The 14,596-nt window shown below is 37.1% G+C and overlaps 1 protein-coding gene and 1 long non-coding RNA gene across 2 annotated transcripts in view; one reads left to right on the top strand and one right to left on the bottom strand.

The window, feature by feature from the left end:
- The window catches only part of LOC308635743, a 573,614-nt gene that overhangs the window by 440,952 nt on the left and 118,066 nt on the right, over window positions 1–14,596 (top strand). The gene's annotated exons all lie outside the window — the stretch shown is intronic.
- GDPD1 (glycerophosphodiester phosphodiesterase domain containing 1) overlaps window positions 5,324–14,596 on the bottom strand; it is a 45,714-nt gene continuing 36,441 nt past the window's right edge. The window contains exons 8-10 of the mRNA XM_081270290.1: window positions 10,585–10,644; window positions 8,191–8,242; window positions 5,324–7,615 (exon numbers count right to left, since the gene is read on the bottom strand). Of these exons, the coding sequence (XP_081126416.1) occupies window positions 7,493–7,615; window positions 8,191–8,242; window positions 10,585–10,644 (235 nt within the window). The 3' untranslated portion in view covers window positions 5,324–7,492. The remainder of the gene's footprint in view (window positions 7,616–8,190; window positions 8,243–10,584; window positions 10,645–14,596) is intronic.

Below are 14,596 nucleotides of genomic sequence, written 5' to 3' on the forward strand. Positions count from 1 at the left end.
TGTAAGAATGGAAGGCTAAGAATCCAATTAGATTTGGTCAGCAGGGACCAAGGTGACCTAGAGTTGCCATGACAATGGGGACTTGAAAAATCTGATGTCACTCTGTTGTCCGTCCAAAATCAAGTGGACCTGGGTGGGATCCCCTATAAAACTGGAGTGGAGGAGAGACACACTGTCCCTCTCACTCTCCTCTCTGAGAGAACCCATTCTCACCCTTGAGAGTGTCCCCTTTCCCTTTTTCCTATTGCTTCAATAAACTCATTTCTGTTACTCTGAGTGATGTCTCAAATCTTTCTGATTTGATTGCAAGAATCAGGGTTTGAAGAGGGGATCTTCTCAGTGCCTCAGTTTCTCAAAAGGCCCCAGCTCCATAATACCACCATCCCCTGAAAGACTTGTTATTATGAATTAACCTATTACAGACTAAAACTCAATCAGAAGCTAATGGTTTTCTGTCACTAAAAACACAAAACAGTTCCTGACCTGTTTAAAGACATAGGGTGAGGGCTGGGGATGTAACTCAGTGGCATACAACTTGCCTAGCATGAATGAGGCCCTGGGTCTGATCCCCAGCACTGCAGAAGGAAACAAAAATTTAAAAAGATCCTAAATTTTGGAAGCTAATAGGTGGGTTAAACTATCCATGTGTTGGCTACCCATGTTTGTGTGGACACAAGGGACACTCTCTGGGGTTCATCTGGACAGCTTTTCTTTCTTCTTGGTGTTCGGGATTTAACCCAGGGGCAATTTACCATGGAGCCAACATCTCTAGCTTCGCCTTTGGTGGGATACCAGGGATTGAACCCAGAGGTACTTAAACACTGAGCCACATCCCAGCCCGTTTTTATTTTTTATTATGAATTAGGGTCTCACTAAGTTGCTCAGGGCCTCACTAAATTGCTGAGACAGGCTTTGAACTTGCGACCCTCCTGCTTCAGCCTCCCAAGCTGCTGGAATTACAGGTGTGCACTACCACGGCCAGCACTCAGTCCTGAAGAGATCTTTGCTCACATATTCTGTCTCCAATAGTCTCTCCACTAGCTCCCTGTTTTCAGGCTTTGATGAGCCTCCCCATTTAGAACAGAACTCAATTGTTACTGCTGCTCTTTCAAATGCCCTGGTTCTCTACTTTCTTTGGATAAATGGCTGAGTTTCACCAGACTCATTGAGCATTGTTCAGCCCTCTTTCTCCCTTTATGGTGTGGTATCAGTTTCACCAACTAAAGAGATAAATGAACCAAAGTCACAGAGGCCTCCTTTTAAAGCAAATGCTGTCATCCTCTCTAAGCCCTTGCCTTCTTTGATTTCAGTGTCCCATTTGGGGCACTTCTGATAACCATCTTCATTCTTAAATTTTCTGTTTTCATGGGTTGAGGACATTAAACTCCTCTACTTCTATTTATTTATTTATTTAGTTAGTTAGTTAGCTGTAGATGGACATGATACCGTTTATTTGTCTGTTTTTCTAATGCAGTGCTGAGGATCCAACCCAGTGCCTCACATGTGCTAGGCAAGTACTCTAGCACTGAACCAGAACCCCAGTCCCCCTACTTCTGTTTTTCAGACCACATCTGTTTTCTTTGGGTGTATTCTAAAGCTCAGCTCTCTATTTATTCTTTTCCCCATTAAACTCTTCAGAATTCTCTCTCTCTCTCTCTCTCTCTCTCTCTCTCTCTCTCTCTGTCTTTCTGAGGATCAAACTTAGAGCCTTGTGCTTGCTAGGCAAGCACTCTACCACTGAGCTATACTGCCAGCTCCTGATTTCATTTATTTTATTTTATTTTTTATTTTTTTTATTTTTAATATTTATTTTTTAGTTCTTGGGGGACACAACATCTTTGTTGGTATGTGGTGCTGAGGATCGAACCCGGGTCGCACGCATGCCAGGCGAGCGCACTACCGCTTGAGCCACATCCCCAGCCCTCCTGATTTCATTTTAAATGCAAAATCTCAAGCCTCAAATTAGTCCTTGGATCTATCCAGCAATCCCTCTCTTTCTCCAATAGGCTCACATTCCCACTCCCTGGAAGTTCTATAATGAACTTTCCCTTTACTGAAACATATACACCCTTTTCTCATTTTCAGTTTTAGCTAAAGACCTCAACTCATCCATTAATGAGAAATCAGAAACTATCAGGTGGAAACTTATCTTTGCACAATCAAAGCTACAAAATCCTGCTTTTATCCCTAAATTGCTCTTCTGTTACAATGAAGAGTCCTTCTTCGAAAGTCTGTTTCTCCACTTGTGTTCTGTTCCTTTCCCCTTCTTTATTTTTCACTCTTCTTTCTATTGTCGTTAAGCACCAAGCTCTTTCCTGCCAGTGGGCTTTGCATAAGCTCTGAAATATTAAATCCTACAACATGCTACAACATGCATGAACCCTAAAGACATTGTGCTAAATGCAATAAACCTTAGTCACAGAAGGCCACTGTATTTAGTCCATTTACTTTTCACTTATGTGAGTGTAAAAATAGTCAAACTTATAGAAGGAAAAGAATAGAGTGTGGGGGCTGGGGATGTGGCTCAAGCGGTAGCGCGCTCGCCTGGCATGCGTGCGGCCCGGGTTCGAGCCTCAGCACCACATACAAACAAAGATGTTGTGTCCGCCGAGAACTAAAAAAAATATATTAAAAATTCTCTCTCTCTCTCTCTGTCTTAAAAAAAAAAAAAAGAATAGAGTGTGCATTGCTAAGGACTAGTGAGAAGGAAAAAAAGGGGAGTTAGTTGCTCATTGGTAGGTATAAGATTTTGGTTATGTAAGATGAGTAAGTTCCAGAGATCTGCTGTACAACAATTGTGTAGGATGCTGTACTGTATATTTAAGAAATCTTTTGAGGGCTGGGGGTGTAGCTCAGTGGTAGAGCATTTGTTTAGCAAGAGAAGCCTTGAATTTAATTTTCCAGTACCACTTAAAAAAATAAGAATCTTTTTAGGCCCAGGCAGGGTAGCACCACATCTATAGTCCTAGTCACTCAGGAGGCTGGGATAGGAGGACCACTTGAGTACAGAAGATTAAGGTCAGCCTGGGCAACATAGTGAGACTCTGTCTACAAAACAAAAAACACTATGGACACTGGTGGATATAATTTCAGATTTTTTTTTTTTTTTTGGTACTGGGGATCAAACCTAGGGACACTGTACCCCTGGGCCACATCCCCAGTCCTTTTTTCCTGTGGAAACAGGGTCTCCCTAAATTGCTTAAATCCTTGCCGAATTGCTAAGGTTGGCTTCTTCAAACTTGCAATCTACCTGCCTCAGCCTCCCAAGTCACTGGAACCCAGGGCTTTTCATGTACTAAGCATGTACTCTACCACTGAGGGCACTTTCAGCTCTTGCCAAATTACTTTTTAGCAATTAGATCTGTATGGATCTGTTTAGCCTTTGAACAGTTTCTAGACTGTTCTCTGCGATAGGCTTTTATCTTTATTTCAGATTATAGGACTATCCAACTCTCCATTTTGGCAATGCTATGCAAATGAGGCAGAAAACCTAAACATCAATAGTGACTTTATGAATGTCATTATACTCCCAGCATTCTGATCTTCTCTGTGACTCTTTGATCTGACTGCTTTAGTTCTGATCTTACTTTAGTGCCTGGTCTCCAACTACTATTTACACTTTCTTTTGGGGACCGAAATGATTGTCCTATTATTGCCTAGCATTTTCATTTCTTATTTTTAATGTTTCAAGTTTGGCCACCTACTTAGGACATGACATTCAGTTCAGAACAAATTCTTCAAGCTGGAATTCGTGACCTTCCTTAAATTGAAACTTACCTATAGCAGATTTTTTTGGGGGGGTTGTGGGGGGATAACAAGGATTGACCCCATGGGCCCTTATCTACTATGCCACATCCCCAACCCTTTTTATTTTTATTTTTTTATTTTGAGACAGGGTCTTGCTAAGATGCTTAGGGCCTTGCTAAGTTGCTGAGGTTGGCTTTGAACCTGCAATCCTCCTGCCTCAGTCTCCCAAATCGCTGATGTTACATGTGTGCACCACTGTGGCTGGCCAGATTCTCTTTTGACTTTTTTTTTTCCCTGTGGAACTGGGGATTGAACCCATGGCTTTGTACATGCAAGGCTAGCACTCTACCTACTGAGCTATATCCCCAGGCCTGTGTTTTCTTTAATTAATGGATTAGTTCTGGGGACATCTCTAGACAGAACTATTTACACTGCATTCTATGTTAGTGGTTTCCCCTACTGGAACATTACTGTAATTTATGTTTTGGGGTTTTGTTTTTGCTTTTGTAGTGCTAGGAATAGAACCCAAGGCCTCTTGCATGTTAGGCAAGTGCACTACCACGAAACTACATCCCAGCCCTGTTATTTATGTTTTATGCTTTCTTCCCAACTCACTAGAGCCATTTCATCCTCCACAGTGTAACAACTAGATGCCCACCTCTATAGTCACCCACCTGTCCAACTTCTAGACCCAGTCCTGGCCATAAAAGAGGTTTAAGACTCTGTGAAACTCAGTCCAATTTATCCCTGTGCTTATTTCTAGTGTTATCATTCTGTTAAATGAGCTTTCTAAAACCTGGGCCCTAGAACTGGCACCTAGTGTCCTGTTTTGCCCTGGTAACCTGCCTAGGACTCTCATTCTACAGATAGTCTCACCCACATCCTCATGACAATTGCTTGCTTAATTACCTGCCAACGGTGGTTTATTGTTATGCATATGAAATACTATTGGCACACAAGACAAACCTAGAGCTGTCTACCACGTACAGTGCTAGGCTCATATCAAGGGAATCTGATCACATTTTTTTTTTGACTACTTCTCTAGTCAAAGACTGTCCACTTACATCTCAAAATGAAACGGTATTAGAATATTATACTTTTTTTTTTTTGTATTAGGGATTAAACCTAGGGTACTCTACCATGAAGCCAACACTTGTTATTTTTTATTTTGAGACAAGTTCTCTACAAGTTGCCCAGGCTGGTTTTAAACTTGTGATCCTCTTGCCTCAGCCTCTAGAGTAGCTGCGATTATAGGCATGTGCCACAATGCCAGGATTTGAACCTCTTTTAAAAGGTGATATCCCAACCAAAAAGCATTATTCTGATGTCACTTGGTAATGAATATCAAACCCTTTTCTATATATATTATATTTTAATTGAGTTTTAAAGTTACCTTGATTATAAAATCATCAAACTTTTAAAACATGATTTTTTTTTTACTTTTTTAAGTGTACACTTTAGTGGCATCACCTACATTACATTGTCCTGTAACCACTATCAGCAACTGTCTACAGTGAAAAACATGATTTTTAAAAAAACATTTTAGTCATTTTAGGTAACTTATCTTTGACTGGTTCACATAAAATATGTGCTAGCTTTATAATATGACCTTCTCTGAATCATAACAAAGCAAATTTGAACAAAAAGAATTTTATTAAAGATGATCAAACCCCTAGCAAATAATTACACATTGTAATAAGTTAAATACATTACAATAAATGAAAATGATAAATTATAATAAATAAAAGTGAAAATGATTGACTTAATAGATTACCTGCCCAAGTTTTTTATAGAATTGCCAAAAGTAATTTCCTTACAATAAAAGTGTTTCCATTTTTTCTTTTATTTTTCTCTATTCTAGAGAGAAATCTCAGCTGTTTACTCATACCATCTCATTAAATTCTGCAAGAAATCTATAAAGTGTATTTGGAATTATAATTGTAAAAAGAAAATTGAGAACACTTTATTTTGTTCTTGGAAAACTTTATTTCAGTTTAAACAACAAAGCAAATGATATTTATATCATCCAGGAACAGATGAGAGTATGGTCATCCTTTATAGCTACATCGTTGGCAAATTCCAAATGAGAGGCATAATCTAGGTAAAAGACATTTATTACTCCAGATTATATTTATCTTCCAATCTGAGATCATAAAATTAGTTAAAAAGATTAGAGATAGATTACACGAAGTCACATCAGAACAGCTGAGAAAGTGATGTCTAATGTTTGGAAAATTACATTCTCTTTCTACTTCATACTCTAAAGAATGATTTTTTTTTTTCCATGCTAGAGATTGAACCCAGGGCCTTGCACATGCTAGGCAAGTGCTCTACCTCTGAACCACACACCCAGCTCAAGAATCCTTAAGGATCAACAACAGATGGTTCATACTGTATGTATTAGAAACAATGATATGTACTTTCATCAGTTTCATATGATTATTAGGATTCAAGATATTATTTAAAATCTAGATATAGGTTCAAACAGTCAAGTCAATGACAGAAAATGAAAATCTTAGATTTCTTTAGAGGAAACATAAAAACATGATTATTTGGATCTTGTTTTAATTTAAAATCAAAAGTATTTTAAAAAATTTTTTGGGGCTGGGGATGTGGCTCAAGCGGTAGCTCGCTCGCCTGGCATGCGTTCGACCCGGGTTCGATCCTCAGCACCACATACCAACAAAGATGTTGTGTCTGCCGAGAACTAAAAAAAAATAAATAAATATTAAAAATTCTCTCTCTCTCTCTCTCTCTCTCTCTCTCTCTCCTCTCTCACTCTCTCTTTAAAAAAAATTTTTTTTGGTAGTTGTAGATGGAGAATATGACTTTATTTTATTTGCTTATTTTTGTATGTGGTGCTGAGGATCAAACCCAGTGCCTCACACATACCAGGCAAGCACTCTGCCACTCAGCCCCAGCCCCAGCCCTAGCCCTAAAAGTCTATTTTTCATGTATAAAAAAAGACATGGTAGCATTGTTACACACCTGAAAAAGATTACAAGTACAATAGCCCCATAACAACAGCAACTGAGAAATCTAATTAGTCTACAGATTTTGTTTCTGATAAAGTATTTCTTTGAGCTTGCCTTCTGTTAACGATGCATAACTTGCCAGATAATTATGACATTGATTTTCAAGCTCTTCTTCCATTGTATTTTTCCCTTTTCACTAAGATGTATCTAGAGATAATGAAATAATGCAAAACAGCTCTAATGACCTTCAATAATTTTCTTTTACTAAATTAGTTGATCTTATTCCAGTGAAAGCTAATGACAAATTTATCCAATAGCCTTTGATTTCAAAATTACTTAGACTAGTAGAATACAGCATCATATACAGACTTTTTTTTTTTTTTTAATTTTGAGAAGGTCTCACTAAATTGCTTAAGGCCTTGCTAAATTGCTGAGGGTGGCCTCAAACTTGTTATTCTCCTGCCTCAGCCTCCCGAGCTGCTGGGATTACAGGAATGTTCCACCACACTGGTATATACAGACATCTTAATAATCTACTTACATCTCAAAACAAGTTATCTTTCTAAACAATTTACAAATGTGAAATATGCAATATTGTTTGAAATAAATATACAATATATTGTTTCTACATTCTCATACAGGCTTAAAAATGAGGTAATAAAAACTTAACTGATTAAAACTTTTACCATTCTGGAAATATCTTAGGGAAATGACGGTGAAATTTTATTTTCTTAGGTCTTTTTGTGTTTTTTTTTGAATACTTCCTTTTTCTATGCTGAAAAATTATGTAAAAAATCCTTGAGCTTTGTTGGATAATCTGTCATCACTCCAGTTGCTCCCAAATCGAAAGCTCTTTTGTACTCTTGTTCTTCATTTAATACCCAAACATACACCTGGAAATCAAAATCACAAGTATGAAAACAAATGTTAAAAGAGAAAATTATTTTTATAACATTTATCTATATAATCTCAACATACTTAGAACCTCTTAAAGTTGCCATTTTAAGAAATCAGTAAACTTATAAAAAATTCCACTTGTGGGCTGGGGATGTGGCTCAAGCGGTAGCGCGCTCGCCTGGCATGCGTGCGGCCCGGGTTCGATTCTCAGCACCACATACCAACAAAGATGTTGTGTCCGCCGAGAACTAAAAAATAAATATTAAAAATTCTCTCTCTCTCTCTCTTTAAAAAAAAAAAAAAATTCCACTTGCTCATTAAACATGCACTGCCCAACCCCTCTGACTTAGCTATTCTCGTCTATACTATATAAAGAGCTATCTAGCTACAGAAACACGAATGCTTTATTACTAACTATAAGGTAGATTTTAATGTCCTCATTTGTGAATCAGCAAGGGAACAGCACCAGAATCTGGGTTCAAATTAAGTCAGTTAAAGGCCCCTACCCTTTACACTTGTGGTAAATTGATAAGCTACACTGTTTTCAAAATGCATTGTTCCCGAAACTTACTTGAATGCCTCGGGCAGTGAGGTGGTCAAATAAAGCTTTCCTCATTAATAAACTAGAAAAGAAAGGCAGAACAGATTTAGGTATTTCTTTCTTTTTTCTTTTTGTTTTATTTTAGTACTGGGGATTTAACTCAGGCATGCTTTGCCAGTGAACTACATCCCTTTTTATCCTTTGAGACTGGGTCTCCATAAGTTGCTTAGGGTCTTGCTTAATTGCTGGAAGTTGTGATCCTTTTGCCTTGGCTTTCAAAATTGCTGGGATCACAGGCCACCATGCCCTGCTGTATTTCTTAGTCCTAACTACTGACTAGAATTAGTCCTCAGTCCTACCTTGGTCAATTTTGAGATTCGTAATTCTTTATTTAATTGAATCCCCAAACTCCAGCAATACAAGCAAAGGTCTTAAGTAATAGTAGCTCCTGAGGATAAATTCAAATCTTAACTGCTGGATCCCCCCTTAACTGTTGGCTGCTGGATGGTGGACAATGAGAACCTCCCCCAGTACTGCCACCAGAAGATCCATTCTCATGGAAACCTTAATGGAGAAGAAGCTTGCTCACTTTCCCTGCTGGAGCCATAATGAGAGTGAGAGAGCTAGGAGGTGTGTGTTGTCCACTTGCCAGGTTAAAATAAAGCAGGAAATTCATGTCAAATTCTTTACCATCATACTTCAGTTACATAATAAACTAGTCTTTTGTTAGTTGTCTTAGAAATCACATATCCATTAGTTATACTATTCAATACCTATGAAATTTTTTTTTTTTTTTTTTTTTTTTTAGTTTCAAATAACTAAAAGTGCACTTTTAGACTACAAGTCACTTGAACAAGATGTGAACTAATTGTACTGGAAAGTTATATGTATTCTTTCCTTCTTCTTCTTCTTCTTCTTTTTTTTTTTTTTTTTGTATTGGGGATTGAATGCAGGGGCACTTTACCACTGAACTACATTTCCAGCCATTTCTACTTTTTATTTTGAGACAGAGTCTCATTAAATTTCTGAGGCTGGCTTGGAACTTGTGATACTCCTACATCAGCCTCCTAAGTTGATGGGAGTACAGAAGTGCTCCATGGAACCCATCTGAAAGTCATACATATTATTTCTATTCAGTTATATCTATTAGAATGATCTTAAGTAAGAAAAACCTGAAATCATGTGCTTTTTAAAAAATAACTTTATTTATTTGTTTTTATGTGGTGCTGAGGATGGAACCCAGTGCCTCACACGTGCTAGGCATGCACTCTACCACTGATGCACAACTCAAGCCCCCTGATGTGCTTTTAACACCAATTAAAAGTGCACTGGAGCTGGGGTTGTAGCTCAGCGGTAGAGCGCTCCCCTAGCACGTGTGAGGCCCCGGGTTCGATCCTCAGCACCACATAAAAATAAGTAAATAAAATAAAGGCATTGTGTCCAACTACACCTAAAAAATAAATATTAAAAAAATAAAAGCACGTTCTTGAAAACTAGAAATTAAATCAAGAATAAAGGAAAAAAAAAAACCTGCGGCACAGAAAAAAACATAAAATCAATTTTCCAAAACTTTGAAAGAGAAGCTATATAATAAAAGGTTGTACCAGGCATGGTGCTGCATGCCTGAAATCCCAGCAGGTCAGGAGCTTGAGGCAGGAAGATTGTGAGTTCAAAGCCAGCCTCAGCAGATAAGCAAGACACTTAGCAACTCAGCGAAGCTCTATCTCTAAATAAAATATTAAAAAATGCTGATGGGGGATGGGGGTTTTCAGTGGATAAGCACCCCTGGGTTCAATCCCCGGTAATAATAAATAAATAAATAAAAGATTGTGATTTAGGACTATTAACATATTTAACATTCAAGGCTCCATTCTAAAGCAAAACATAAAACAATTACATAAGTTTACCTAAACTTAAACTCAATATATTGTAAAAATTAAGGCATTTTTTTTAAAGTGTGTCTTCACCCTGCAGGAAGGACCTCTCTGTTGCTGAGTCTTGGTACAAATGTTTCTAAAAACTGTGCCAGTAGGCAATATATATTTTTACATATTGTTTTGCACACTTCTTTTCACCATGTTTTTATTTGTGAACTAGTGGAATCAGTGAATAAATAGAAGGCTATTTACCACAACTCTGCTACTAATTAGCTACATGACCCCAAGTAAATCATTTCACTGGGTGAATGGAGGCTCAGTTTTCCCACGAAGGTGGATAACATTAACTCTCAAAATTCCTCCTGAGGTTTTGTGTCTAGTAAGTAATTAAGCTACTTCTAAATGATTCACATACATCCACTTGCTTAGGAGGTGCTCACTAAGTCCTTGTTGCAAATTCCATGTAGGAAGCTTGCACTAAATTTTAAATGTGATATTTATTAAACACAGAGCAATAACCTGCATATCAAGAAACTAAAATTCTTACATATCGGAAAGCCAGATGAGAAACTTTTGACTTCTGGACATGGTGTGTGGTTCTTTTAGCCTGAGGAAAGATAAAGTTTGAATTACAAATTAGAAATACAGGAATAAGCCAAGTTCAAAAATGAAAAGAAAAAAAAAAAGACCATGCATGTCTTACTATGTTCTTAAAAAGAATATTTGTGAAAAGGATAATAATAATAAAAAGCCCAGTCAGTTCTGTTTCCACAGGCCTCAAGCTAACTTCTTGCTATCACTATTCGAAGGTAAAAATAAAAATTATATTTCAGAGACCTAGTGCCCTGGATTTATCATGATCCTCTCTTTTAGACAACCTCTCTCTCCTCCTTGGCTATAATTTTGTATGTAGTAGATTTAAACACACAACTAAATTGTGCTATGAATTAAAAAGATATTTGGGGTAAAAATGAGCGTATAATGTACATTTTTCTTTCCTTTTCAATATTTGAGGACTTGGATTTGTCCTTTTAAAATTGTCTTTCCTACTAAAAGGCTCTACCTGACTTTTTAGCCCCATGCTAAGTTCCTTCCTCCCATCTCTTTGAGGCTTGAGCCAAATAACTAACTACCTGTGTCATTACTTAGGCTGGTGTCCAAAGGAAATCTCTGACACTCCTCTCGCCTACCAAGATTTCTCAGAGGCTTTCTAAGTTTATCAGCACAAAGTCATTTTCATTCTTCCCAGATCTTCATTTCCTGTTTTCTTTCTGACACCCCTCCTGACTACACTCTTAATTCTGAGAGTCCACAACTGTTAAATTCCTCTTTTAACTTTCTGTCTGAGTTCAATTTTTATTAGAAGCTCTCTGAATAAAGTACAAGTTCTTATTTTCTCTAACTCTGAGATGGAAACTCCTGGTTGAAATTTCAGGAATTCAAGGATCCTAATTACCTCATTAAATACAATTATTAGATTATGTAAATATCCATTGTTCTCCTTCAAACATTGAAACACACACAAATAATATTCTACCTGTTTTAATCCATAATCACTTTTTTTTAATATTTATTTTTTAGTTCTCGGCAGATACAACATCTTTGTTTGTATGTGGTGCTGAGGATTGAACCCGGGCCGCACGCATGCCAGGCGAGCGCGCTACCACTTGAGCCACATCCCAAGCCTTAATCCATAATCACTTTTTAGAGAAAAGACTAATTCTATAGTGTTTGTGCTTCTTATGTTTGTATTTCAACAATATTTTTTCCAAAAGAAACACATATAGATTTTAGTATCTAAAGAGTATAACATTCAGCTCCAGGCAGGAGAAAAGCTATACATGGTTAGTAATCACTTTATTGTGTGTGTGTGTATGTGTGTGTGTGTGTGTGTGTGTTGCTTGGAATAGAACCCAGAGCCTCTCACAGGCTTAGAAAGTACTCTAAAATAAATAAATAAATAAATAAATAAATAAAATAAAAAGAAAGTACTCTAGCACTGAGCTAAACCTCTAATCCCAGGAATCATTCTACCATAGCAAATGAAAATTGTTTCTTTGTAGTTAAGAAGCGTCTTCTGCCGGATATGTTGGCGCACGCCTGTAATCCCAGAAGGGATTAATCAGGAGGCTGAGACCAGAGGATAGCGAGTTCAAAGCCACCCTCAGCAATGGTGAGGCTTTAAGCAACTCAGTGAGAATTTGTCTCTAAGTAAAATACAAAATAGGGCTGGGGATGTGGCTCAGCGGTTGAGTGCCCCTGAATTCAATCCCTGGTACCCTCCCCACCAAAAAAAGAAGTGTTTTCTATTGTTTTGTGTGAGAAATAGCTACACGGACTTTTAATAAATATAATTGAGGACAGATATAATAAACATCCTCATCACTAAGAAACTCAGCTGGAAAACAGGCAACAAACAGAAGTTAAGCCACTTACAGTGGTACACACCTGTAATCCTAGCAACTCAGGAGGCTGAGGCAGGAAGATGGCAAGTTCAAGATTGGTCTCAGCAATTTAGTGAGGCCCTAAGCAACTTAGTGAGACCCTGTCTCAAAATAAAAAATTTTAAAAGGGCTGGGGATGTAGCTCAGTGGTAAAGTACCCTTGGGTTCAATCCCTACTAAGAAAAAAAAGAAAGGCAGGAAGGGATAGAAGGAAAGGTAAACATAAGAGTATTGACCTAATTGTTAATCTTACCTATATTTTCTAATGACTGCTGCACTAATGTTTATTTATTTTATTTTTAAATTTTTTTAGTTGTTGATATACCTTTATTTTATTTATGTATATGCAGTGCTGAGAACCAAACCCAGTGCCTCACACATGCCAGGCAAGTGCACTACCGATGAGCCACACCTCCAGGCCATTAATGTTTATTTTTATTTTTTAAAGTTATTTTGGGTAGAAAAATGTTTTTATGCAGGTAAAATCACATTTAAATTATCTCCCCAGAATCTCCAAATTCCTTTGTCATGGCTTAGTTATTCTTATGAAATCTATAGGTAGAAATCACATTCTATGGATAAGAATGTGATCAAGAAATCATATATAACATTATATATATATCTACGTATCCATAAAGAAGAATGGAATTATGGCATTTGCTGGTAAATGGATGGAAACGGAGAACATCATGCTGAGTGAAATAAGCCAGTCTCAGAAAAATCAAGAGCTGAATGTTTTCCTCTCATATGTGGAAGCTAGAACAAAATATATCTCCCTATAAAGATATAGGGATGACCAGCAGAGTGAAGAAGGAGACTGAGAGGGAGAAAGGAGAGACAGGATGGGGCTGGGGTTGTGGCTCAGTGGTAGAGCTCTTGCCTAGCATGCATGAGGCACTGGGTTTGATCCCTGGTACCACATAAAAATAAACAAATAAAATAAGTGTATTGTGTTCATCTACAATTAAAAAAAATATATATATATGTAATATAAAGAAAAAAGATACAGGAAAAAGGAATTAATTTTTTAAGACCATGCTATGTGCATATATAAATATACCACAGGGAATTTCACTTTTATATATAAGTAGAAAGAATAAATTAAAAATACATAAAGATGGGACTGGGGTTGTAGCTCAGTGGTAGAGCACCTGCCTAGCCTGTGTGAGGAATGGGTTCGGTCCTCAGCACCACATACAAATAAATAAATAAAGAGATGAATGAAAGGAAGACTTTTAGAGAAGAGGAAAGAGAATGAGGGAAGTAAGAAGGGGAGAGAAAAGGCAGGGAAAGTGAACTGAAATTGAATTCCATGCATGTATGATTTTGTCGGGATGAACTTAACTACTATGTATAACTATAATGCCCTAATTAAAAAGAAGAAATCACATTCTAAGTATGTAGCATTTTCAGATGAAGAGTTCTTTAATAATAACAACAAATACAATTTAACAACTATTGAGTGCTGTTGATTATTTCCCAGGCAACAGTAAACATTTTAAACATTTTCATCTTTTAAATTTGTGAATGGAAAGCAAGACTCTGTACTTAATAGAGAAATTATGTAAACACATAAGTATCTCATGCAAACTAAATTAACCTTTTCTTTCTCTTATTTCCAAAGTCTTTTTTTTTTTTCCTCTTCACCTTTTTGGTGATGGTAGTAGTGGCTTTTCTTCATAAATGTATTATTCCTGCTGGTATTTTTGGAGTTTAATGGAGTTTTAGCTGTATATTACTATCAATGAAGAAGAATAGAATAAAGGAAGTTAAAGGGCAATTGTTATTTGATGTCAGAATAAAATAATTATTAAACTTCTGTACTTTTAAGCTCATTTCTTTTTGTCTGACTTCTGAGTACACAGGCTTGTGAAGTTGTAACCTGAGATAAGTCCAGATAAAGTATAATCCTTTATTATTTAATTTGGAAAATGTGTCTTAAAATTATCTCAAAAAGCATTATTAATATGTCAGGGAGGGGGGCTGGGGATGTGGCTCAAGTGGTAGCGCGCTCGCCTGGCGTGCGTGCGGCCCGGGTTCGATCCTCAACACCACATACAAACAAAGATGTTGTGTCCGCCGAAAACTAAAAAAAATAAATATTAAAAATTCTCC

Source organism: Spermophilus citellus (assembly GCF_964194105.1).
Source record: "Spermophilus citellus genome assembly, chromosome: 17".
NCBI classification, from domain to species: Eukaryota; Metazoa; Chordata; class Mammalia; order Rodentia; family Sciuridae; genus Spermophilus; species Spermophilus citellus.